The sequence below is a fragment of the Eleutherodactylus coqui genome, chromosome 4 (genome assembly GCF_035609145.1).
Source record: "Eleutherodactylus coqui strain aEleCoq1 chromosome 4, aEleCoq1.hap1, whole genome shotgun sequence".
Taxonomy (NCBI): Eukaryota; Metazoa; Chordata; class Amphibia; order Anura; family Eleutherodactylidae; genus Eleutherodactylus; species Eleutherodactylus coqui.
Genome location: NC_089840.1, coordinates 1,016,199 through 1,043,608, shown reverse-complemented (window position 1 = coordinate 1,043,608; position 27,410 = coordinate 1,016,199). Strand labels below are relative to the sequence as shown.

Sequence of the window (27,410 nt, the reverse complement as noted above, 5' to 3'; positions counted from 1 at the left end):
CCCTAACTGTAGTAATTTTTGATGTTGCCACAGGCAGGGCCTTCAATAGCTTAGCCCAGGGGCGTAACCACAGGGGATGCAGGGGATGCAGTTGCACCCGGGCCCAGGACCCTTAGGGGGCCCATAAGGCCTCTCTTCCCCATATAGGGAGCCCAGTATTATGAATAAAGCATTATAGTTGGGGCCCTGTTACAGGGTTTCATTGCGGCCCAAGAGCTTCAAGTTACACCTCTGGGTTGGCCCCTGATTGTGCTGCAGTGGGTGTAGGTGGGGTGCAGGAAGGGGTCCTCTCTCCCACAGTTGACATCGGATACAGCTGATAAACTCCCGGCATGGAGCGGACTCAACTCCTGAGCCTACTCCATACATACGTCAAGACCGAAGGGCATTAAGAGTCATTCGGCGGTCCTGCAGTGGTTAACTGGGACCCTGCAGACGATCTGAAGCTTCAGAGAAGCTGCTATCAGCACAGACTGCTGGAGCTCAGGGGACGCTCCGGCACAGACTGCTCCTCATCCTTACCTCCGTCTAGAAGATTCGCCCAGAAGATGACCCTGAACCCCTGGAGGATGCCGTTGAGGGCTTCTTTGGAAGGAGTTGACCAGGAGATGGTTATAGTCTCTGGTGAGGTTGCAGCTGCCTGGACATTCTCTGGGGGGCGGCTGGGAACTGAAAGGAAGAGACATCAGATAAAGGTCACCGAACATGCGAGGAGCAGCGGCCGATAAGTAGGACATCTGAGAAATCTTATCTGTCGCTCCTCAGCTCTGCTACACTTTGCAACATTAGGTGGGTTGTGCCAAGATATAACATATCTACAAGACAGGCGACTGCTTCCCGACCGCTGGAGCCTCCACCGATTCTGTCCCAAGGGATGATGTCCAAGTGCGGCCACCGCGCCATTCGCTACAGCGAGAGCAGCTGACATTGCCGAGGGCCGGTGCTCCAGAATTTCCAGCACTCCCATTGAATGTAATGTGAGACCTCGGCTCCATTTGTGTGCACTCAGTCAGGACCACTGCTCTCGGGTTTGCTGGAGCCCCAGCGGGCCCCACAATCAGAAAGATATCCTGGGGGGATAGCTTCAGATTTTGGTAGGAGCCCTTTATAGGGTCTCCTAGGCTTCCGGACACCACCACACTTTAAACAATGTATTTTTGGATATAAAGATTTTTTGTAATTGGTTGTATCGTTTGGTTTCCCTGCTTGTACCGGCGCTGCAGACTGGAGGACTGAGGGCTCACACGGGCGGAGTGTTGCTAAAAGCCCACTACTTTCTTTTTGGCTACTCACAACTGCGAGTTTTTTTCATGTCCTATTTTGGAGATTGAAGATACGCATGTACACGAGTATTCACTGTGCACTACATATAAACCACGGGGCACATACACACCTGCGAGGGGGCCCTTTACACAATGAGGCATTTGTGAGAAACGACTACTCAAGGGTTTTCCGCAGCTACAGGAGGACGGCAGCGCACAGTCATTTGTAAGTTCATAGGAGTCGTCCACACAGGAAATTACAGTTTATGAAGGCTTATATGCCATCGTTATTAGTATTATATGTCTGGAGGGAGAAAACGTATTACATAGGGCTGTGTGACAGCTTTGGGAGCTGCTAATCATCTCACCACCCCCCAGCATGCTGCACCCACTTGTACTATTTGCTCTGCGCACATCCAGATCATGGTATGGTTAGGCTCAGCTCCCACCATCCATGTCATCTGGTCTAGAGATAGTGCCAAGCTGTAATCAGCTGTACTGTGATTGCAGAATCCATCCCCCACTAGAAACAGTAAAGGCCCATTTAGACGGGACGAGTATTGGGCAAACGATGCCCGCCCCTCGCCCCAGCACACACTCGCTGCGGTGCTGCTACACGGGATCAGGTATCACTGGCTCACAGCGGGGCGGCTGCAGGATGCAGCATATGACGCTGGACGATGAGCTGATCGCTCAGTGTAAAAAGCAGCCATTCAGTACTGAGAAGCCGCTATGTTAAGTCAATAGAGAGAAGGGGGGGGGGGGGAGGAGAGAAATCTCCTGCAGCCGCCCCGCTGTGAGCCAGCAACACTAGCTCCCCTGCAGCAGCACCGCAGCCAGTATGTGCGGGGACAAAGGCTGGGCGTTGTTTGCCTGGCATTCGCCCCGTGTAAATGGGCCTTAAGCCAGATAGCATTGTGCAGTATTGGGTGGTCCGGGCTACATGGTCTCTGGCGGGGGAGGGGGAGCTTGTGGTGATGAGTCAGTAGAGGATGTGAGGCAAAGCAAGTATCATGTTTTCTACGTGCATCAGAACAAAAGCTCAAAGCACACAAACAGATGAGCGCATCACTCTTTTCTGCAGGGAGTTAGTAAGACGTATTGACTTTTCATGCACAAAGGTTGCCGTAGCCTTTAATTAAAAGTCCTGAAACTTTCTAATATACTTTGTGTTTTCATTTCTGGCACCTTTCAACATCTCTGCTTGTTGACAGCAATTGGGAACTTTAGAGGCTTGAAACCTCTCATAATCTAATACTTCCGGCAGCTGTGCATCTGCTACACATGTATCCAGTATAAACAGGCTGGACTGATCCGGTATTATTGTACCTTGGCACCACCGGAAGCTCGGGTTTGACAGCCCTTACATGAAGGAACGCCCCTGTCACACCCCTAGTTGCCGATTGGCTGTATTGTTGGCCGGTTGGCAAGATACACCTCGCCACCGCTGCCAACACTGTCCTCCCCCATGCTGTAGTGCTGAGATGACCCCGGCGCCGCTGCCAACACTGTCCTCCCCCGTGCTGGAGCGCCGAGATGCGGTCGCTGAGGGCTACTCCCCGCTCCACATCTGCCTTTGAGCAGTGGCACTGGTGCCAGATGCTGAAGGGAGAGGAGGCAGGGGAGCAGAGTAGCCGTCAGCGGCCGCATCTCGGCGCTGTACGCTGGCAGTGAAGCAGGGAGTGCGGCAGCGGCCACACTGACAGCGGGGGAGGCAGCATAGAGAGCGCTGACAGCAGCGCTGAGGGCAGAGGTAGAGGCCACACTGACATCGTGGTCAGGAGCAAGCAGAACAGCCGGGGATCTACTGCCTCAAGGTCTGTAGATAGGAGGCAATCACTCACTTCCACATCAGGGAGATGGAGGACCGCAGCACATCGCCGATAGGATAGCAGGGCAGGTTCAGGGACAGTTAGCAACTGCATCAGCCAATCAGTTCCTGGGGGCCTCAGCAGTCTAAATCATGTCTCCAACCCTCGTCCCGGTGGTGACAAGATACAATAGTACTGCTAAAGATGTAGATTGTGTTCTCTATCTGTAGCCATTACTAGTCTCTACTCGGCCATTTTATGGGATTGTAATTTGAATTTCATTTTGTGAATTTAGCTTACAATCTTCTAAGTTTAGATAAGGATTTCCCAGGCATCCAAAATGTAGCATTCAGGCAAAATCGTCAATATGTTTTCATGACATATATACATATCTGTCAGCAATTTCTAGCTTCATTATAATTTCCTGTTCTTTGTATTATTACCTTGCAGTTGTGTATCGATCAGATGTTGTGGTCAGCGATGAACAGCATCCATCCACCGACTTATGGAAGCTGCTAGAGCGAAGCCATAATACTCCCCTTTCTTTCTATGCAAACCCTGTGTTGCTACAATAAATGTAGTGCTTTGTATACAGCAGCGTGTCTGCAGATCACCGACTTCTCCAGGCCTGTAAAGAACTTCTACTAATTCCGAACTCGGCAACATATCATTTGGGGTCCCTGGAATATCCCTAACACTACCGACTGATACATTGTAGCAAACAATCAGAATGATTACAGAGGATTGTCAGGACTGGACGCAACTGTAACAACCCCTCAGCTGGAAGAGCTATTAGGTCTGTAGAGGTTTTCTATTCACTGATAGTAAGCAGAGATCTTGAACTCCTAAGAGACTGACACAAAGTAATAGAAAGTTGCAGAACAATGAATACATTTTAGTTCCATCCCATCTGGGGGTTCTCCTGGCGCCCGCATGCACCCCCCTAGTCGGGTCCTACCGTCCTCTAGCGTAGTGGTGATTATTTCCTGAGACGAGGGCCCGGTCCCGGCCCGGTTACACGCCTGCACAACCACTCCGTACTGAGTGAACTTCTTCAGGTTGTCCAGTGTGTAAACCTCGCTGTCGCCAGTGGTGTCCACCGTGATGATATTAAACTGGTAGTTGCCTCCGGTGCTGTACTCCCGAAAGCCGATCTGGTAACCGCGGATGATCCCGTTCTGAAGGTGCTTCTTAGGGGCCTGAAATAAAAAGACAAACCCATAAAAAGGAACATGACGTGACAGTGAGGGGTCAGTGGGGGCCACGGAGCCCATGAGGTCCGGGAAGCCCCGGGGTCCGCGGAGGACGGGGAGCCCCTGGGGTCCGCGGGGGATGGGGAGCCCCCGTGGTCCACAGCCCCCGGGGTCTACCATGGACAGGGAGTCCCCAGGGTCTGTGGGGTCCGGGGAGCCCCTCGTCTCTCCATACTGCACGCACACTACCCCGCCATATAATAAGCCCACGTATGAAGCTAAATGCTCCTGCTACCTGCCCCCTCCCCGCTCTCGTATACCCCTCCCCCACTCTGGCATCCTCAGGGCCCTTTTTCAATTAGTGGCAATCTGGATGACAAACGATAACTCACTGCGGCTCTCAAATAGCAAAGAAATCATGAAGGGGCAAACTCCATCTGGAAGCCACCAAAAGGTTAAAATGTGGAAGATCCTGAGTTACGGAGTGTGTGGGGCTGCGAGAAGCCCCCGGCCGCCCAGCGCAGCCGCTCACCCCCAATGGGGTAGAAGACAATTCTCCCTATTTAAGGGGAAAAAATTCCTTCCCGCCTCCAACCTGGCAATGGGAACAATCCCCGGATCACCGACCCTCCTGAGTAATCAGTGATTTCACCCTCCAGGCTCCTCTTATCGAGCTCGCCATTACCGCATCCGCAGGCGGAGGGCGCCATAGTTTCACTCCCAGAAGCCTCCTTGAGTCGCCAGGAGAAGATTTACACAGAGAATATGAAATTCCAAAGGGTTTGTGCAAAAGTTTAAAGTCCTCCCCTATCCACAAGTTTAGGGAAGAGGATGTGATCAGCGGGGTCCCAGGCGTTGGACCCCAATGACCCTAAATTGCGGCAGATGCCTGTCAATTGAGAAAACAGGGGTTCTTGGTCCTCCACTGTGATCGGCAGCTGCAGCGGGAGCCGAGCGGTGTTCTTCCTGCAGAAATCAGGGTCTAGATCACGGGGGTCTCCTGCTAACCTAATATTAACCCCTTAACGGCCGCCCATACATCTTTTGAGGCTCGCTGCAAGTCTGGGTCTCCTGTTAGGTGCAGCGGATGTTTGGTGTGGCACTTACTCTAACAGCGGGGACTGAAGAAACCTTGGAGCCCCGCTGTGTAACGCTTTACACGTCGCGCTCAGTGCGACTACATCATGTAAGAGTCTGACAGACAGACGGGACTCCTTCTGTCATGCATTGGACCCCCGTGATGTGATTGCGGGGTCCTGATGGGTTGCTATGGTACCCGGGGGCTGTCTCCAGCTCCGGTGGTCTTTGAGGATCAGTCTCTGGCTCATAGGCTTTCTAATATACTGCCTAAAGTACAGTATTAGAAGAATGATAAATGTAGTTGATTTTCTTGTTGTCTGAAGAAGAGGCCCTCCACCTCGAAGCGTGTTACACGCTGGCAGAACGCTCTTGTCAGCTTCTGTCCCTGTACTAATTTTCTTGCTAGAGCCCCACTAACCGACCGTATGCATATTGGCGCTATTTAGCCTTTCTGGATGACGAGCGTTAGTAGGTGGGCAGCAGCTCTGAGACACGGCATCAATCTACTGGTTTCAGGCTTTTGCGCACAGTGCTCCACCCACCTCTGTTGTTTCCATACCTGACATATGACGTTTGGGGGCTACACGGCCATTTTGGTCTGACCTGCAGCACCCTGCGACTGGCAGTCTGTGGGGTGTCCGAGTTTCGCAGCGGTCTTTGGGTGCCCCCCGCCTTCATCCCCTAAATCTCATTTCTATAGTGATACGATTGTGTATTCAGAATGGAGCGACTCACCTTCCAGGTCACCCGGATGCTCTGCGAGGACACCGGATCCAGCTGGACTTCCTGGGGCGGCCCGTCAGGAGCTGCAAAACAGCAAAACATCCTTGATTCCGTAGAATTGTTCCTGAGGTTTAGTGCAAAATATCAGCAAGAGAAACCAACGCTGCGCAAAAAGATGGCGACGTCACGGAGTTCATGAACGATCACTGCTATACGGTCTCCTCGGTCACAACTGCTTGGCTTCTTCCTCATACCGCCACTAGGTGGCGCCACTCACTGATACATAGTTCTCATATAGCGGACAGCGACTCCATGACACTGACTCCCATAGGACAGGTTTAGCGGTCTGGCGGTCAGCAACCTGTGACATACAGCACCCGGGGGCACCTTATTTCCAGGTCCCCGGGTCCTGCACTCCTGCAAGATGGAGCCCACATAGCCCCCTGCACGGCCTGGCACCCCCCAACACCCCTCGCTGCCACCACTGACTGTTTCCAACAGGTAGGTCCGCCACCGCGGTCTCCACCAGCCGACACACGACTAACGCACTTCGGGTTACGGATCTCTTAAAGGACGACTAATAAAGTTTCATGCTTCATCCTAAGAAAGGTCAGCAGTGATCAGATAATAATATACAGAAGAGATAATTACAGGAGGGGGAGGAGCTACAAATACATGCCAACCCGATGAAGACCAACGGGCGCCCGGGACTGCCGACGGCGTCCGCCAAATGCGGGCGCCCCGGACTGCCGACGGCGTCCGCCAAATGCGGGCGCCCCGGACTGCCGACGGCGCCTGGTAAATGCGAGCGCCTGGGACTGCCGATGGCGTCTGGTAAATGCGAGCGCCTGGGACTGCCGACGGCGTCTGGTAAATGCGAGCGCCCGGGACTGCCGACGGCATCCGGTAAATGCGAGCGCCCGGGACTGCCAACGGCATCCCGTAAATGCGGGCGCCTGGGACTGCCGATGGTGTCTGGTAAAGGCGAGCGCTTGAGACTGCTGACAGCATCCGGTAAATGCGACCGCCTGGGACTGCCGACGACATCCGGTAAATGCGGGCACCCGGGACGGCCGATCGCGTCTGGTAAATGCAAGCGCCTGGGACTGCCGAGTCGCCGGAATCATAATGACTATAAAAGCGTTATTCTCAGCATCTCGTATGAGGAGGGGGGAGGGGGTACCCATCCATCCCGCCTGTCCCCGATTACTCAAGGATCGACTAGGAATCACCAGAGCCACCAGGAGACCCAGAAATCACCAGAGCCACCAGGAGACCCAGAAATCACCAGAGCCACCAGGAGACCCAGAAATCACCAGAGCCACCAGGAGACCCAGAAATCACCAGAGCCACCAGGAGACCCAGAAATCACCAGAGCCACCAAGAGACCCAGAAATCACCAGAGCCACCAGGAGACCCAGGAATCACCAGAGCCACCAGGAGACCCAAGAATCACCAGTATCCCCAGGAACCACCGGAGCCACCCGGATCCCCAGGAACCAACAGAGCCACCAGGATCCCTAGGAACCACCGGAGCCCCAAGGATCCCCAGGAACCACCAGAGCCACCAGGATCCCCAGGAATCACCAGAGCCACCAAGATCCCCAGGAATCACCAGAGCCACCAGGATACTCAGGAATCACCAGAGCCAATAGGATCCCCAGGAATCACCAGAGCCACCAGGAGACCCAGGAATCACCAGAGCCACCAGGATCCCGAGGAACAAACAGAGCCAAAAGGATATCCCGGAACAACCAGAGCCACCAAGATACCCAGAAACAAACAGAGCCACCAAGATACCCCGGAATGACCAGAGCCACCAGGATCCCCAGAAATCACCAGAGCCACCAGGAGACCCAGAAATCACCAGAGCCACCAGGAGACCCAGAAATCACCAGAGCCACCAGGAGACCCAGAAATCACCAGAGCCACCAGGAGACCCAGAAATCACCAGAGCCACCAAGAGACCCAGAAATCACCAGAGCCACCATGAGACCCAGGAATCACCAGAGCCACCAGGAGACCCAGGAATCACCAGAGCCACCAGGATCCCCAGGAACAACCAGAGCCACCAGGATCCCCAGAAACAACCAGAGCCACCAGGATACCCAGGAACAACCAGAGCCACCAGGATACCCCAAAATCACCAGAGCCACCAGGAGACCCAGGAATCACCAGAGCCAACAGCATCCCCAGGAACCACCAGAGCCACCAGGATCCAGAGGAACAACCAGAGCCAAATGGATATCCCGGAACAACCAGAGCCAACAAGATACCCAGAAACAAACAGAGCCACCAAGATACCCTGGAATGACCAGAGCCAACAGGATCCCCAGGAATCAACAGAGCCACCAGGATCCCCAGGAATCACCAGAGCCACCAGGAGAACCAGGAATCACCAGAGCCACCAGGAGACCCAGGAATCACCAGAGCCACCAGGAGACCCAGGAATCACCAGAGCCACCAGGATACTCAGGAATCACCAGAGCCACCAGGATCCCCAGGAATCAACAGAGCCACTAGGATCCCCAGGAATCACCAGAACCACTAGGATCCCCAGGAACCACCAGAGTCACCAGGAGACCCATAAATCATCAGAGCCACCAGGAGACCCAAGAATCACCAGGATCCCCAGGAACCACCAGAGCCACCAGGATCCCGAGGAACCACCAGAGCCACCAGGATCCCCAGGAACCACCACAGCCACCAGTATACCCAGGAACAAACAGAGCCACCAGGATACTCAGAAACAATTGAAGCCACCAAGATATCCCGGAACCACCAGAGCCACCAGGATCCCCAGGAATCATCAGATCCACCAGGAGACCCAGGAATCACCAGAGCCACCAGGAGACCCAGAAATCACCAGAGCCACCAGGAGACCCAGAAATCACCAGAGCCACCAAGAGACCCAGAAATCACCAGAGCCACCAGGAGACCCAGGAATCACCAGAGCCACCAGGAGACCCAGGAATCACCAGAGCCACCAGGAGACCCAGAAATCACCAGAGCCACCAGGAGACCCAGAAACAACCAGAGCCACCAGGATCCCCAGGAACAACCAAAGCCACCAGGATACCCAGGAACAACCAGAGCCACCAGGATACCCCAAAATCACCAGAGCCACCAGGAGACCCAGGAATCACCAGAGCCAACAGCATCCCCAGGAACCACCAGAGCCACCAGGATCCCGAGGAACAACCAGAGCAAAAAGGATAACACGGAACAACCAGAGCCACCAAGATACCCAGAAACAAACAGAGCCACCAAGATATCCCGGAATCACCAGAGCCACCAGGAGACCCAGGAATCACCAGAGCCACCAGGAGACCCAGAAATCACCAGAGCCACCAGGATCCCCAGGAATCACCAGAGCCACCAGGATCCCCAGGAATCACCAGAGCCACCAGGATCCCCAGGAATCACCAGAGCCACCAGGATACTCAGGAATCACCAGAGCCACCAGGATCCCCAGGAATCAACGGAGCCACTAGGATCCCCAGGAATCACCAGAACCACTAGGATCCCCAGGAATCACCACAGCCACCAGGATACCCAGAAATCACCAGAGCCACCAGGATCCCCAGAAATCACTAGAGCCACCAGGACACCCATTAATCACCAGAGCCACCAGGACACCCATTAATCACCAGAGCCAGCAGGATACCCAGGAATCACCATAGCCACCAAGAGACCCAGAAATCACCAGAGCCACCAGGATACCTAGAACTCACCAGAGCCACCGGGATCCTCAGGAACGACCAGAGCTACAAGGAGACCTAGAAATCAATAGAGCCACCAGGAGACCCAGAAATCACCAGAGCCACCAGGAGACCCAGAAATCACCAGAGCCACCAGGAGACGCAGGAATCACCAGAGCCACCGGGACACCCATTAATCACCAGAGCCAGCAGGAGACCCAAGAATCACCAGCATCCCCAGGAACCACCAGAGCCACCAGGATCCCCAGAAACCACCAGAGCCACCAGGATCCCCAGGAACCACCACAGCCACCAGGATACCCAGGAACAACCAGAGCTACCAGGATACCCAGAAACAAACAGAGCCACCAAGATATGCCGGAATCACCAGAGCCACCAGGATCCCCGGGAATCACCAGAGCCACCAGGATCCCCAGGAATCACCAGAGCCACCAGGAGACCCAGGAATCACCAGAGCCACCAGGATACTCAGGAATCACCAGAGCCACCAGGATCCCCAGGAATCAACAGAGCCACTAGGATCCCCAGGAATCACCAGAACCACTAGGATCCCCAGGAATCACCAGAGCCACCAGGAGACCCAGGAATCACCAGAGCCACCAGGAGACCCAAGAATCACAAGCATCCCCAGGAACCACCAGAGCCACTAGGATTCCCAGGAATCACCAGAGCCACCAGGATCCCCAGGAACCACCAGAGCCACCAGGATCCCCAGGAACCACCACAGCCACCAGGATACCCAGGAACAACCAGAGCCACCAGGATACCCAGAAACAAACAGAGCCACCAAGATATCCCGGAATCACCAGAGCCACCAGGATCCCCAGGAATCACCAGAGCCACCAGGATACTCAGGAATCACCAGAGCCACCAGGATCCCCAGGAATCAACAGAGCCACTAGGATCCCCAGGAATCACCAGAGCCACCAGGAGACCCAGGAATCACCAGAGCCACCAGGAGACCCAAGAATCACCAGGATCCCCAGGAACCACCAGAGCCACCAGGATCCCCAGGGATCACCACAGCCACCAGGACACCCATTAATCACCAGAGCCAGCAGGATACCCAGGAATCACCAGAGCCACCAGGAGACCCAGAAATCACCAGAGCCACCAGGATACCCATTAATCACCTGAGCCACCAGGATACCTAGAACTCACCAGAGCCACCAGGATCCCCAGGAACCACCAGAGCTACAAGGAGACCTAGAAATCAATAGAGCCACCAGGAGACCCAGAAATCACCAGAGCCACCAGGAGACCCAGAAATCACCAGAGCCACCAGGAGACCCAGAAATCACCAGAGCCACCAGGAGACCCAGAAATCACCAGAGCCACCAGGAGACCCAGAAATCACCAGAGTCACCAGGAGACCCAGAAATCACCAGAGCCACCAGGAGACCCAGGAATCACCAGAGCCACCGGGACACCCATTAATCACCAGAGCCACCAGGAGACCCAGGAATCACCAGAGCCACCGGGACACCCATTAATCACCAGAGCCAGCAGGAGACCCAGGAATCACCAGAGCCACCAGGAGACTCAGAAATCACCAGAGCCACCAGGAGACCCATTAATCACCAGAGCCACCAGGAATCACCTGAGCCACCAGGATACCTAGGACTCACCAGAGCGACCGGGATCCCCAGGAACCACCAGAGCTACAAGACGACCCAGAAATCACCAGAGCCACCAGGAGACCCAGAAGTCACCAGAGCCACCAGGAGACCCAGAAATCACCAGAGCCACCAGGAGACCCAGAAATCACCAGAGCCACCAGGAGACCCAGGAATCACCAAAGCCCACCAGGAGACCCAGGAATCACCAGAACCACCAGGAATCACCAGAGTCACCAGGAGACCCAGGAATCACCAGAGTCACCAGGATCCCCAGGAACCACCAGAGCCACCAGGATACCAAGGAATCATCAGAGCTACCAGGAGACTCCGGAACCACCAGAGCCACCAGGAGACCCAGGAATCACCAGAGCCACCAGGACACCCAGAAATCACCAGAGCCAGCAGGATATCCAGGAATCACCAGAGCCACCAGGAGACCCAGGAATCACCAGAGCCACCAGGAGACCCAGGAATCACCAGAGCCACCAGGAGACCCAGGAATCACCAGAGCCACCAGGATCCCCAGAAATGACTAGAGCCACCAGGACACCCATTAATCACCAGAGCCAGCAGGATACCCAGGAATCACCAGAGCCACCAGGATACCCAGGACTCACCAGAGCCACCAGAACACCCATTAATCACCAGAGCCACCAGGAATCACCTGAGCCACCAGGATCCCCAGGAACCACCAGAGCTACCAGGAGACCCAGAAATCACCAGAGCCACCAGGAGACCCAGAAATCACCAGAGCCACCAGGAGACCCATTAATCACCAGAGCCACCAGGAATCACCTGGGCCACCATGATACCTAGGACTCACCAGAGCCACCGGGATCCCCAGGAACCACCAGAGCCACCAGGAGACCCAGAAATCACCAGAGCCACCAGGAGACCCAGAAATCACCAGAGCCACCAGGAGACCCAGAAATCACCAGAGCCACCAGGAGACCAGAAATCACCAGAGCCACCAGGAGACCAGAAATCACCAGAGCCACCAGGAGACCCAGAAATCACCAGAGCCACCAGGAGACCCAGAAATCACCAGAGCCACCAGGAGACCCAGGAATCACCAGAACCACCAGGAGACCCAGGAATCACCAGAGTCACCAGGAGATCCGAGAATCACCAGAGCCACCAGGATCCCCAGGAACCACCAGAGCCACCAGGATACTCAGAAATAACCAGAGCCACCAGGATACTCAGAAATCACCAGGGCCACCACGATCCCCAGGAACCACCAGAGCCACCAGGATACCAAGGAATCACCAGAGCTACCAGGAGACTCCGGAACCACCAGAGCCACCAGGAGACCCAGGAATCACCAGAGCCACCAGGACACCCAGAAATCACCAGAGCCACCAGGAGACCCAGAAATCACCAGAGCCAGCAGGATATCCAGGAATCACCAGAGCCACCAGGAGACCCAGCAATCACCAGAGCCACCAGGAGACCCAGCAATCACCAGAGCCACCAGGAGACCCAGGAATCACCAGAGCCACCAGGACACCCAGAAATCACCAGAGCCACCAGGACACCCAGAAATCACCAGAGCCAGCAGGATATCCAGGAATCACCAGAGCCACCAGGAGACCCAGGAATCACCAGAGCCACCAGGACACCCATTAATCATCAGAGCCACCAGGACACCCATTAATCATCAGAGCCACCAGGATCCCCAGGAACCACCAGAGCCATATAGACAATTACTGCCTCCATGAAAATTCACTGTGAAAAACGCACACGATGACTGCAGCTTTTGAGGCGGTTCTGCTGCAGATCTGCCACGTGTGGACGCGCTGCATGCAGTTCTGTGTACATGAAGCTCATCTGTTGTGTTGGAGACAACTCTGACCAATATTTCTGCTTGCTGTCAGAGAAAGGAAACAACCTCGGTTAGGGGCGAAGCGCACTTGCTTTTCTTCCATCAGCTGAAGGTGTGCCCTGCGGAGCACAGGTCTCTAGACGCGGATCCGGAGCAGCACACAGGTGGTTGGCAGGTTTCAGGTGGCTCCTGGAGGTGACCCCCTTACAGCGACCCACGGCGATACAATACCCCTTACCCGCTTCCTCAGTGGTGATGGTGAGTTCGTTGCTGGCTTCACTCTTGCCGATGTGGTTTTTGGCGTACATGCGGATGTTGTAGGTGGAGGACGGGTGCAGGTCGATGATGGTGGCCTGGTTCAGCTGAGGGGAGACATCTTTGGTTCTCTGGACGGAATCCCAGGAGTCTTGGAAAAAGGAAGAAAAGAAGATTCGTCACACAAGGAGCACAACAACAAGTCATCTGCAGCATACGGGGCCATTACATGACGGAGGCCCAGATGTAGCAGAGCCAACTTGGTCGTATCTGTGGTTGCACCCAACCCGTTTCCCTCCTGCTGCTGCAACATTCAGCCTTTTTGAATAGGATGGGAGTCGTAGTCTGCAGTGACTACTCCCTGCCACCCCGTCTACAGGTCGCATCCGCGTTCGCATTTCTGTTTTCAATGAATTCATCTACAGCCTCAAAAACAGGTTAACCCCTTCCCAACTGCATAACATAAAAAGGTTTCTGGCCGGTGACAGCCGCTGGTAAGTGCAGCCATCAGTTAGCTATGATCGCTGCTGTTAACCATTTAGATGTAACAGTCAAAGCTGACCACAAGTCTAAACAGTCAGTGGGATGGGGGTGGGGGTCCCTTCCCACACGCCACCTTGCCCCCCACCACCACCCCCAATGCAATCAGGGGTGCCGATGGGCCAGCATGACAGCCTGGAGGTTACTGAAGCCTGCCATGGCTGCCATGCATACATTCCTATCAGGCTATGCCCACAGGGTTTCATAGTCAACAATAAAAATTGCTATATACTGTAATACTGAGTAGTGCAGTATATACTACAAGCAATCAAATGGTTGGAAGTTGAAGTGTTGACTAAATGAAAGTGCAAAAAAGATTTAATTAACTTTTAACACCTCTTTTTTTGCTATTAAAAGAAAGAAACTTTATTATAGTAACATAGTGTGTAAGCCCCCCCCCCCCCCCCCCACCGTCCAGTGCTGCCTGTTACCCCCAATGCTGATCCAAAGGAGGGCAAAAAAAACCCTTAGAGTTATTAAAGATTAGGAAAAAAAAAAGCTAAACAGTTTAAAACCCCTCATATTTGGTATCACCGTGTCCAGAAAAGTCCGAGCGTATCACGATATTTATCCCACATGGTAAAGGCCATAAGAGAGAGCGTGTGGGATGCTAGAACTGTTATCCCAGCTCCTATGAAATTTGAATTGGAAGTGCTAAAAAAGGATGTTTGCACCCCACAATGGTACTGCTAAAAACTACAGCTCACCCCACGAAGAGCGGGCCCCCCATGCTTATCGAACCCTCGCACAGACAGAGCCCCCCGCGCATTGAGCCCCCACGCTCATCGAGCCCTCACACAGATCGAGCCCCCCCGTGTAGCGAGCCCTAATACAGACCGAGCCCCCCACGCTCATCGAGCCCTCACATAGACCAAGCCCCCCTGCGCATTGAGCCCCCGCGCTCAGCGAGCCATCGCACAGACCGAGCCCAGCACGCTCATCGAGCCCTCAAATAGACCAAGCCCCCCTGCGCATTGAGCCCCCGCCCTCATCGAGCCCTCGCACAGATCGAGCCCCCCCATGTAGCGAGCCCTAATACAGACCGAGCCCCCCACGCTCATTGAGCCCTCACATAGACCAAGCCCCCCTGTGCATTGAGCCCCCGCGCTCAGCGAGCCATCGCACAGACCGAGCCCCCACGCTCATTGAGCCCTGGCACAGACACTGCCCCCCGCACCCCTGGATCGAGCCCCCCCTGGATCGAGCCATCGCACAGACCGAGCCCCCACGCTCATCAAGCCCTCACACAGACACAGCCCCCCTGCATCAAGTTCCCCCGCTCAACAAGCCCTCGCACAGACGAGCCCCCACACTCATCGAGCCCCCCCCCCCCCCCGCTCAGCGAGCCAACGCACAGACTGAGCCCCCACGCTCATCGAGCCCTCACACAGACACAGCCCCCCCCCCCCCCGCATCGAGCCCCCACCCGCTCAGCGAGCCCTTGCACAGACGAGCCCCCACACTCATCGAGCCCTCACACAGACACAGCCCCCCCCGCATCGAGCACCCCCCCGCTCAGCGAGCCCCCACACTCATCGAGCCCTCACACAGACCGAGCCCCCCCGCATCGAGCCCCCCCCGCTCAACAACCCTCACACAGACCGAGCCCCCACGCTCAGCGAGCCCTTGCACAGACGAGCCCCCACACTCATCGAGCCCTCACACAGACACAGCCCCCCCGCATCGAGCCCCCCCCGCTCATCGAGCCCTCACACAGACACAGCCCCCCCCCCCCCGCATCGAGCCCCCCCGCTCAGCGAGCCCTTGCACAGACGAGCCCCCACACTCATCGAGCCCTCACACAGACCGAGCCCCCCCGCATCGAGCCCCCCCCCCGCTCAACAACCCTCACACAGACCGAGCCCCCACGCTCAGCGAGCCCTTGCACAGACGAGCCCCCACACTCATCGAGCCCTCACACAGACCGAGCCCCCCCGCATCGAGCCCCCCCCGCTCAGCGAGCCCTCGCACAGACGAGCCCCCACACTCATCGAGCCCTCACACAGACCGAGCCCCCCCCGCATCGAGCCCCCCCCCCGCTCAACAACCCTCACACAGACCGAGCCCCCACGCTCATCGAGCCCTCACACAGACACAGCCCCCCCGCATCGAGCCCCCCCCCCCCCCGCTCAGCGAGCCAACGCACAGACTGAGCCCTCACGCTCATCGAGCCCTCACACAGACACAGCCCCCCCGCATCGAGCCCCCCCCCCCCGCTCAGCGAGCCAACGCACAGACTGAGCCCTCACGCTCATCGAGCCCTCACACAGACACAGCCCCCCCCCCCGCATCGAGCCCCCCCCGCTCAGCGAGCCCTCGCACAGACGAGCCCCCACACTCATCGAGCCCTCACACAGACCGAGCCCCCCCGCATCGAGCCCCCCCGCTCAACAACCCTCACACAGACCGAGCCCCCCCGCATCGAGCCCCCCCGCTCAACAACCCTCACACAGACCGAGCCCCCACGCTTATCCAGCCCTTGCACAGACACAGCACCCCCCCCCGCGCATTGAGCCCCCACTCTCAGCAAGCCCTAGCACAGACCCAGCCCACCTAGCATCAAGCCCCCACGCTCAGCGAGTCATCGCACAGACCGAGACCCCCCCCCCCGGGGTAGCGAGCCCCCCACGCTCAGCGAGGCCTCGCACAGACGAGCCCCCACGCTTAGCGAGCCCTTATACAGACCGAGGCCCCCCACGCTCAGTGACTCCCCGCACATTGAGCCCTCGCACAGACACAGCCCCCCCCCCCCGAATTAAGCCCCCCTGCTCAGTGAGCCATCGCACAGACCGAGCGCTTTCAGGCATGGATAAGTGCAAAACAATACAACAATTACAATATGAGGTACATTGGGTTAGACACAAATGGGTTGGGGGGGTACAGGAGGTGCAAGGGGTGGGGGTGGGGTCAGCAAGGCATGGGGAACACAGGTAATAGGGGGATTTCATGTGGAGATCAATTATTAGAAGGCAAACAGGGTGGAGCACCATAGGGAGGGGCGAGGGACTAGGTCAGGAGATTTGGTATGCTTCCCTGAAGAGGTGCGTTTTTAAGGCACGTCTGAAATTTCGTGCATCGGGAATTGTCCGGATGCCTTGGGGTAGAGCGTTCCAGAGGATGGGTGCTGCTCTGGTGAAGTCCTGGAGGCGAGCATGAGAGGTTCGTATTACAGGGGTGTTTAGTCTGAGTGTGTTAGCCGATCGGAGTGAGCGGGCTGGGTGGTGTACTGACAGGAGGGAGGCGATGTATGGTGGTGTACTGACAGGAGGGAGGCGATGTATGGTGGTGTACTGACAGTAGGGAGGCGATGTATGGTGGTGTACTGACAGGAGGGAGGCGATGTATGGTGGTGTACTGACAGGAGGGAGGCGATGTATGCTGGTGTACTGACAGTAGGGAAGCGATGTATGGTGGTGTACTGACAGTAGGGAGGCGATGTATGGTGGTGTACTGACAGTAGGGAGGCGATGTATGGTGGTGTACTGACAGTAGGGAGGCGATGTATGGTGGTGTACTGACAGGAGGGAGGCGATGTATGGTGGTGTACTGACAGTAGGGAGGCGATGTATGGTGGTGTACTGACAGTAGGGAGGCGATGTATGGTGGTGTACTGACAGTAGGGAGGCGATGTATGGTGGTGTACTGACAGTAGGGAGGCGATGTATGGTGGTGTACTGACAGGAGGGAGGTGATGTATGGTGGTATACTGACAGTAGGGAGGCGATGTATGGTGGTATACTGACAGTAGAGAGGCGATGTATGGTGGTGTACTGACAGGAGGGAGGCGATGTATGGTGGTGTACTGACAGGAGGGAGGCGATGTATGGTGGTGTACTGACAGGAGGGAGGCGATGTATGGTGGTGTACTGACAGGAGGGAGGCGATGTATGGTGGTGTACTGACAGGAGGGAGGCGATGTATGGTGGTGTACTGACAGTAGGGAGGCGCTGTATGGTGGTGTACTGACAGTAGGGAGGCGATGTATGCTGGCGCAGCGCCATGCAGAGCTTTATGGGTGAGGTAGAGGAGTTTACATTTAGTTCTGCAGTGGATGGGCAGCCAATGCAGCGACTGGCATAATGCAGAGGCATCTGAATAACGACTGGATAGAAAATTGAGTCTAGCTGCTGCATTTAGTATGGATTGGAGTGGAGCGAGTCTGGTGCGGGGGAGGCCGATGAGTAGAGAGTTGCAGTAGTCAAGCCGGGAGTGGATGAGGGCGACCACGAGTGTCTTTAGCGTGTTCATGGTGAGGAACGGACATATTTTAGCAATATTTCTGAGGTGCATGTAGCATGTTTGGGCCAGAGATTGGATATGGGGGGTAAAGGAGAGGTCAGAGTCCAGTGTGACCCCAAGGCATCGGGCATGCCGTCTGGGGGTTATGATGGTGCCAGACACTGGAATGGAGATGTTGAGGGGAGGTCGGTTAGAAGGTGGAAAGACAAGGAGGTCCGTTTTAGAGAGGTTAAGTTTGAGAGAAAGGGAGGACATAGTGTTAGAGACAGCGGACAGACAGTCGGTGATATTTTGGAGGAATGGTCCAGAGATCTCACGAGAGGAGGTGTATAGTTGGGTGTCGTCAGCGTAGAGATGGTATTGGAGGCCAAATCTGTGGATGGTTTAAATAGAGAAGAGAAGGGGACCAAGGACCGAGCCCTGGGGTACCCCGACAGCGAGAGGAAGTGGAGCAGAGATAGAACCAGCAAAGGAAACACTGAAAGAGCGGTCAGAGAGGTAGGAAGAGAACCAGGAGAGAGCAGTGTCCTTTAGACCAATAGAGTGGAGCATAGTGAGAAGGAGATTATGGTCGACAGTGTCAAATGCAGCAGACAGGTCAAGGAGGATTAGTAGGGAGTAATCACCTCTCGACTTTGCAGTCATCAGGTCATTTGTTACTTTTGTAAGGGCAGTTTCGGTCGAGTGTAGAGAGCGGAAACCAGACTGGAGGGGGTCGAGGAGCGAGTTGTCAGAGAGAAAGCGTGTAAGGCGGGAGTAGACCAGGCGTTCCAGTAATTTGGAGATAAAGGGGAGGTTTGAGACGGGTCAGTAGTTAGCAGCATTAGTCGGGTCCAGGGTTGGTTTTTTAAGCAGAGGGGATATAATGGAGTGTTTAAATGAGGAGGGGAAACGTGCCAGAGGTTAGGGAGAGGTTGCAGATTGTGGTGAGGTGAGTAATGAGAGCTGGGGAAAGGGAGCGGAGGAGGTGAGAGGGGAGAGGGTCGCTGGCGCAGGTGGTGGGGCGGGCAGTGGAAAGGAGCCTGGAGACTTCTTCCTCTGTCATTGGTTCTAGCGTAGATAGTGAGTAGGTGCTGGATGCAGTGCTGATGAAGCTGGGATCGGGGCTAACCATGCAGCTTTCAGAGATTTCTTTTCGAATGTTGTTGATTTTTTCTTTGAAGTAGGCAGCTAGTTCTCCAGCAGTCAGGTCTGTCGCAGGGCCTGTTCCTTGGGGCTGAGGAGGGAGTGAAAGGTCTCAAAGAGTTGTTTGGGGTTGTGGGATAGTGAGGAGACAAGGGAGGTGAAATAAACTTGTTTGGCGTGGTGAAGGGCGAGGTTATACGTTTTAAGCATGAATTTGAAGTGGAGGAAGTCTGCCGGCAGCTTTGACTTTCTCCACAGCCGCTCGGCGCACCTAGAGCACCGCCGGATGAAGCGCATTTGGGACGTGAGCCAGGGTTACCGTGGTCTGCGTTTGACAGCTCGCGGCACGGGTGGTGCCGCTTCATCCAGGGCACGGCTGAGGGTGGTGTGGTAGTATTCGGCTGCCAGGTTAGGGCAGGGGAGGCGATAGGGAGGACTGGATGGTCTCGGCGAACTGTTTAGTGCGGACAGACTGTAGGTTCCTAGAGGTGCGATAGATAGGAGGGTCAGGAGAGATGCTAGGGTGCCTGATGGAGAAAGGGAGAAGGTTGTGATCTGAGAGTGGAAGTGGGGAGTTAGTAAAGTGAGAAGCAGAGCAGAGACGGAGGAAAACTAAATCGAGAGTGTTGCCATCTCTATGAGTGGGGGAGTCAGAGATTAGTGATAAGCCGAGGGAGGAGGTAAGTGTTAAAAGCCGGGAGGCAGATGAGGAGCTGGGGTCGTTAGTAGGGATGTTGAAATCACCAAGGATGAGGGTTGGGATTTCACAGGATAGGAAGTGGGGGAGCCAGGCAGCAAAGTGGTCTAGGAACAGGCGGGTAGGACCTGGGGGGCGGTAAATAACTGCGACACGCAGAGGCAGTGGGCGGAAGAGTCACAGGGTGTGGAAGGTAAGCGAGGGAGCTGAGGGAATGACCTGGAAGGTACAGTTTGGGGAGAGGATGATGCCTACTCCTCCGCCGCGCCTGTTACCTGATCTGTGGTGTGGGAGAACTGCAGGCCGTCATAGGACAATGCAGCGGGGGAGGTAGAATCGGACCGCTGTATCCAGGTTTCCGTGAGGGCGAGCAGGTTCAAGTGTTTAGTTGGGAGTTTGTTACACGCAGATTGGGAGTTCCATAGGGCGCATTTGAATGGGGCAGGTAGGGCATTTTGGTAGAGAGCAGTACAGGGGGGCCTGGGTTAGGGAATACGTCCCCTGCGGCTAGGAGTAGCAGGGTAGCAAGGGTGAGTGCATGGTTAGGGGATTTGTGTGGGTGGCTGAGGTGTTTCTTGGCGGTATGGGGGGGTTGGAGGCATCTTAGGAAGTTGAACAGTGCATGGGAGCCATACATAGGTGAGGAGAGGAGGGAGGGGCTGATGTGGATGGAGTGTGTTGGGGCCGGGCGTTGGAAGAAAGTGTGAAGGCATGAAAAGAGGAGGATATAGCGGCAGGAGGTGAACACGTGGAATCTCTGTGGGTAGAAATACAGGGAGAAGAAAGTAACAAAATCCTGATAGTGGTTTTCTATGGACCACCAAAAGTAACAGAAGAAACTGAAATCTTTCACACGAGCCCATAAATGGCGCGTTTTTATGGGTAATCGATATACGCGATCATTTGTGGCATTGGTTCCCAATGCACCCATTCACACAGGCAAATATACAACGCGTAAAAACAATGAACCATGAAAAGTAGAACATAAGTGATCGAAATATGCGCCTACGCATATACGTTGGGCAAAAAGAGAGTTCTGGAACTATGTTTTGGCCAATATACACCAGCAGGTCTCAAAGACTTCTATGGGTACTGGGGAAAAAAGGGAGGGGGAGGCTGCAAAAAGCTTACAGGTGTCTCTGTGTAGGCATTAGAAGTCATTCTGAGGAATAAAGCAGAAAAACTTCCTTTCACGCAATTGTACGGCACCCGTGAGAAAACGTAAAAAAGCATACGCTTGTGTGAAACAACCCTTAGGGCTCCCACACACTGGGGACCTTCTAATGTTAAAAACGCAATGCACCAAAAACGCAGTTGCGTGTGATGCGTTTTTTTACAATAGAAAGTCCCATTGACAATCGCGTTAACAAAAAACGCAATCGCCAGTGTGTGGGAACCCTGAGACAAATAGAAGAGGTGTCAAAGCGCAATGAAGTGATTATCATGGGGGACTTTAATTATCTAGATATAATATGGGATAACAAGACCTGCAAATCTCACAGGGGTGATAAGTGCTTGAGAGCAATTAAAGATAATTACCTGAACCAACTTGTGCGGGAGCCAACTAGAGGGAGGGCCACTCTGGACCTAGTACTAACCAACAGACTGGACCGAATAATGCGGGTGCAGGTGGAGGGGCACTTGGGGAACAGTGATCACAATATAATCAACTTCCAGCTGTCATTCAATAAGAAGCCTCATCAGGGAGCAACAAACAAACTAAACTTTAGTAAAGCAACATGTGATCAGCTTAGAACTACTATCAGTAACATTAATTGGGACAACATCCTCAAAAATATCAGTACGGAGGACAAATGGGAGGAGTTTAAAAGGATCCTAATCACCTCATGTGAGCAGTTCATTCCCTTTAAAAATAAAAGAACTTCAAGTAAAAGGAAACCAATGTGGCTCGACAGGACGGTAAGAGGGGCGATAAACGAAAAAAAGAAAGCGTTCAAACTACTAAAGCAAGAAGGCAGCGAAGAAGAGCTAAAATCATACAGGGAAAAAAACAAAATATGCAAAGATACGATCAAAACTGCCAAGGAGGAGGCAGAAAGACGGATCGCCAAAGAGAGCAGAAACAACCCGAAGCTATTCTTCAACTATATTAACAGCAAAAGGATTTGCACCATGTGCACTGGCCCTTTAACAAATAATGCAGGAGAAGTCATTGAAGATGATGGGGGGGAAGGCAAATCTATTAAATAGTTTCTTTTCAAGCGTATTCACAAACGAAAAGGAAATGCCACACGAGATGCAGGGGAATAAAATGAACCCCTCACAAAATATCGAATACCTAACGCAGGAGGAGGTGCGGAAGCGACTAAAGAAGATTAAAATCGATAAATCATTGGGTCCAGATGGAATACACCCAAGGATACTAAGGGAACTAGGTGATGAGATAGCTAGGCCACTATATCTAATATTTGTGGATACTATCAAGACTGGGGTTGTACCATTAGATTGCCGCATTGCCACCGTGGTTCCAATTTACAAAAAGGGGACCAAAAGTGAGCCTGGTAACTACAGGCCAGTAAGTCTCACTTCAGTAACGGGAAAAATATTCAAGGGGATTCTGAGAGACGCCATCGATGAGTACCTCAAGGAGAACAAGGGAATAACTCCTCACCAGCATGGATTCATGAAGGGTCGCTCATGTCAGACCAGTCTGATCAGCTTCTACCATGAAGTAAGCTCTAGGCTGGACCTGGGAGAGTCTATTGATCTCGTATATCTGGACTTCTCTAAAGCATTTGACACCGTGCCACATAATAGGCTAATATATAAAATAAGACCGAGATAAGCCGGGGGCTTGGGGCAGAAAAATGGCAAATGAAGTTCAATGTGGATAAATGTAAGGTTCTGCACATGGGCAGGAGAAACGGGTGTCACCAATATACACTAAATGGGGTACAGCTAGGGAAAAGGACCTGGGGGTACTAGTGGGCTGTAGACCTAACTGGAGCAACCAATGCCAGTCAGCTGCTGCAAAAGCTAATAAAGTCTTGGGGTGCAGTAAAAGAGGTATAGGGGTGAGGGACGAGAACATTATCCCCCCACTATATAAGGCACTTGTCAGGCCTCACATGGAATACTGTGTACAGTTCTGGTCACCGGGGCTCAGGAAAGATGTTAGAGGGCTGGAGGGGGTTCAAAGAAGGGCAACTAAACTAATACATGGAATGAAGACACTGGAATACCCGGAGAGGCACCAAAACTGGGATTATTCACCCAGGAAAACAGATGGCTAAGGGGCGACCAAATAACTATGTATAAGTACATGGGGGGACAATACAAGGATCTCTGCCAGGATCTGTTTATACCCAGGACTGCGACGGTAACAAGAGGGCATCCGCTACGATTAGAGGAAAGCAGGTTTCATCACCAACATAGAAGAGGGTTCTTTACTGTAAGAGCAATGAGACTGTGGAACTCTCTGCCTGAGGACGTGGTGATGGCAGGATCCATAGAGGAGTTTAACCCCTCAGTGATCAAGCCTGTTTGCGCCTTAGTGACGGAGCCAATTTTTTGAAATCTGCCATGTGGCACCTTAACATAGCATAACTCCGTAAAGGTTTTACATATCCCAGTGATTCTGACATGTTTTTTCGCCACATGTTGTACTTCATTTAGGTGGTAAAAATAGACCCATAGAATTTGTGCATATTTATTAAAAGTATCAATATTGGGGAAAAAAAAATTAAATTCTCTTTTTCACATTTTCAACTGTAATATCTCAAATATGTCCAAACAGACTGTACAAATTCTTGATAAGATATATATTTCCACCTGTTCACTTTATTCTGGAAGCACATTTGAAAAACTTACGTTTTCTTTTAACCATTTAGGAGACGTACAAATTTAACATTACTTTTCAGCATTTTGAGGAACACTTTGTTTTCCTCCACCAAGCCAAGATTACAAAGGCTCATGGGTGTCAGAATGATAGATCCCCCACAAATGACCCAATTTTATAAACTACACCCCTTAGTGTACTCACTGAGGGGTCCGGGGGATTTTGACCTGACAGTTTTCTTTTCAGGAATTATTGCAATTTAGAGGAGAAAAAGTAAAAATTCATATTATTGCAAGTCTGTCATTTTAAACACAGGATTTTTCCTTAAGGGCGCCCACCCAGTGGCGATTTCACGGTAAATTGCGATTTTGCGCGATCGCGATTTTAACATTACAAGTCCCATAGACCCCTGCAGAGAAAAAAATGCTGCGAATTTCGCAGGGAAAAAAAACGCCAGTGGGTGGGCGCCCTAAGTGCACATAAAAATGAGGATTTACACCTCAAAATGCATACCCCCGTTTGTCCTGTGTTTAGAAATATACCCATTGTGGCCCTAATCCTATGTCTGGATGCACAACGGGGCCCAAAATGAAAGGAGTAGTCGGTGGCTTTTAGAACATACATTTTACTTGAAGTCCTTTTAGGCCCCATTGCCCGCTTGTAGAGCCCTTGAGCAGCCAAAACGATAGAGAACCCCAACAAATGACCCCATTCTGAAAACTAGACCCCATAACGAATTCCTCTAGGGGTGTCCTGCGTATTTTGACCCCACAGTATTTGAATGAATCTAAGCAAAGCAGAAGGAAAATAAATACAATTTTCATTTTTTTGGCAATTATGTCATTTAAAAACAGTTTTTTGTACAGGGTACATCGGAATGGAGACCTTCACCCCAAAATGGATAGGGGGGGGTTTGTCCCGTGTTCAGAAAGATACCCACTGTGGCCCTAATCTACTTATAGGACCCATAGCAAGGCCTATAATGCAGGGAACACCCGTTGGATTGCAGGGCACATCTGAATAAACTCCCGGCCCCATTGCTCATTTGTACAGAATAAAAATTGACTCCCTCAGAATACCCCCCCTCCCCCGCACGCCCCCTTTGGCATTCCCCAAATCTTAGATAACAGTAATGATGTGAACTATGTGATATTCTCCGAAGACAGGGGTAATTACGGGGCTGATTGGGATGGGCACATGGGGCACTAACACCAGGTATCCCCCTCCTCCTCTCATGCTTTTTGGGGGGTATTTCCTGACCTCAGTAGCGGGTACGGGGTGTAAAGTGGCGCTCCGTGAGTCTCTGTAATCTCGCTGAGGTGCGGCGGTCTCACACAGAAGGCGCTCAACAAGCTGCTCCTGATCTGCATGAAGGCGAGCGTTCCCGGGGCTTCTTGTAAATTACGGATTACAGGTAGCGGTCAGATAACGCCGGGCTCACACGGCCGTAGGTGGAATCCGCTTGTGGAGGCCCGCAGAGGATCCCATCTGTGAGCCCGGCTGTGACCCTGCGTACGGCCGCTAATGTACTGCGCATAACTGCCTACTCACACGGGCGGTCATGCGTGGTACACCTTTTATTTGTTTTGCATTTCCCGCGCCGTCGCTTAGCGATGACCCGTACACAATGTAGTTGTGTATGGGCTGCCGGTATATCCGGCGGTGGTCGCATACGCAGAATTTCGGGAAGTTCCACGGAGGAGGAACGCGTCGGGTATCAAATACAGAGGCCTCTGGTAAAAAGTTTCATTTCCTCTCACTGATCACATCGGTTAGGGGGGATGAAACGTCAACTTTTTAAATTTTTCTTTACTTTTTCAAACTTTTTCACTTTTTTACACTTTTTTTTTTTACTTTAGATGATCCCTGTTCTCCATTGGACAGCAGTGATCATGTTCCCCGGTGACATCTCTCTGCTCCTGGCTATACACTGTAGCCAGGAGCAGAGGGATTTTGAATTTCCCGGGGCCTGAGCCCCTGTGTGCATGTGCCCGATCCATTGGATAGCGCCGATCGCATTGCTAGAGGGTACTGCCCGCAGCCCAGGATGACAGCTCCATGCTGTCTGCTACCTGTGGGCACCGGCAGCATGGAGCTGTCACATCCTCAGCCAAGAGGGCTTTAATCCAAAGAGGATGCATGTTTTTACGTCCTCTAGGATTACAGCCCACTTAGCTAGGATGTAAAAAAGGCACTGGGGCCGTCACTAAGGGGTTAAGATTACTGTGTACATAAAACATCGTTCTAACCATCTCTGCACGTTAGATCCTGCATTCTCTTGGGTCCCATCTAAGATTCAGGGATTTGGGTTGAGGGGCACGGACATCGTCAGTAACGGCCCTTAATCAAGAAGGGTGTGTTATATAAGATACCTTCTGCCCGATAACGTCTGTCCGCCGGGTATTAAATGAGGGGTGGATCTTAAATCCACTGTTCGCCCCTCTCCGGGGGTCTTTGTGACAATGTTTGTTTTGGTGCATTCGCCCCTCTCCGGGGGTCTTTGTGACAATGTTTCTTTTGGTGCATTCGCCCCTCTCCGGGGGTCTTTGTGACAATGTTTATTTTGGTGCATTCGCCCCTCTCCGGGGGTCTTTGTGACACAATGTTTATTTTGGTGCATTCGCCCCTCTCCGGGGGTCTTTGTGACAATGTTTATTTTGGTGCATTCGCCCCTCTCCAGGGGTCTTTGTGACACAATGTTTATTTTGGTGCATTCGCCCCTCTCCGGGGGTCTTTGTGACAATGTTTATTTTGGTGCATTCGCCCCTCTCCGGGGGTCTTTGTGACACAATGTTTATTTTGGTGCATTCGCCCCTCTCCGGGGGTCTTTGTGACAATGTTTATTTTGGTGCATTCGCCCCTCTCCGGGGGTCTTTGTGACAATGTTTATTTTGGTGCATTCGCCCCTCTCCAGGGGTCTTTGTGACAATGTTTGTTTTGGTGCATTCGCCCCTCTCCGGGGGTCTTTGTGACACAATGTTTATTTTGGTGCATTAGCCCCTCTCCGGGGGTCTTTGTGACACAATGTTTATTTTGGTGCATTCGCCCCTCTCCGGGGGTCTTTGTGACCATGTTTATTTTGGTGCATTCGCCCCTCTCCGGGGGTCTTTGTGACAATGTTTATTTTGGTGCATTCGCCCCTCTCCGGGGGTCTTTGTGACAATGTTTATTTTGGTGCATTCGCCCCTCTCCGGGGGTCTTTGTGACAATGTTTATTTTGGTGCATTCGCCCCTCTCCGGGGGTCTTTGTGACAATGTTTATTTTGGTGCATTCGCCCCTCTCCGGGGGTCTTTGTGACAATGTTTATTTTGGTGCATTCGCCCCTCTCCGGGGGTCTTTGTGACAATGTTTATTTTGGTGCATTCGCCCCTCTCCGGGGGTCTTTGTGACAATGTTTATTTTGGTGCATTCGCCCCTCTCCGGGGGTCTTTGTGACAATGTTTGTTTTGGTGCATTCGCCCCTCTCCGGGGGTCTTTGTGACAATGTTTATTTTGGTGCATTCGCCCCTCTCCGGGGAT

At 53.2% G+C, this 27,410-nt stretch overlaps 1 protein-coding gene across 1 annotated transcript in view; it reads right to left on the bottom strand.

Annotated features, from left to right (window-relative positions):
- Positions 1–27,410, bottom strand: part of DSCAM (DS cell adhesion molecule) — a 740,634-nt gene that overhangs the window by 386,834 nt on the left and 326,390 nt on the right. The window contains exons 15-18 of the mRNA XM_066598936.1: positions 13,474–13,641; positions 6,082–6,152; positions 4,032–4,272; positions 523–669 (exon numbers count right to left, since the gene is read on the bottom strand). Of these exons, the coding sequence (XP_066455033.1) occupies positions 523–669; positions 4,032–4,272; positions 6,082–6,152; positions 13,474–13,641 (627 nt within the window). The remainder of the gene's footprint in view (positions 1–522; positions 670–4,031; positions 4,273–6,081; positions 6,153–13,473; positions 13,642–27,410) is intronic.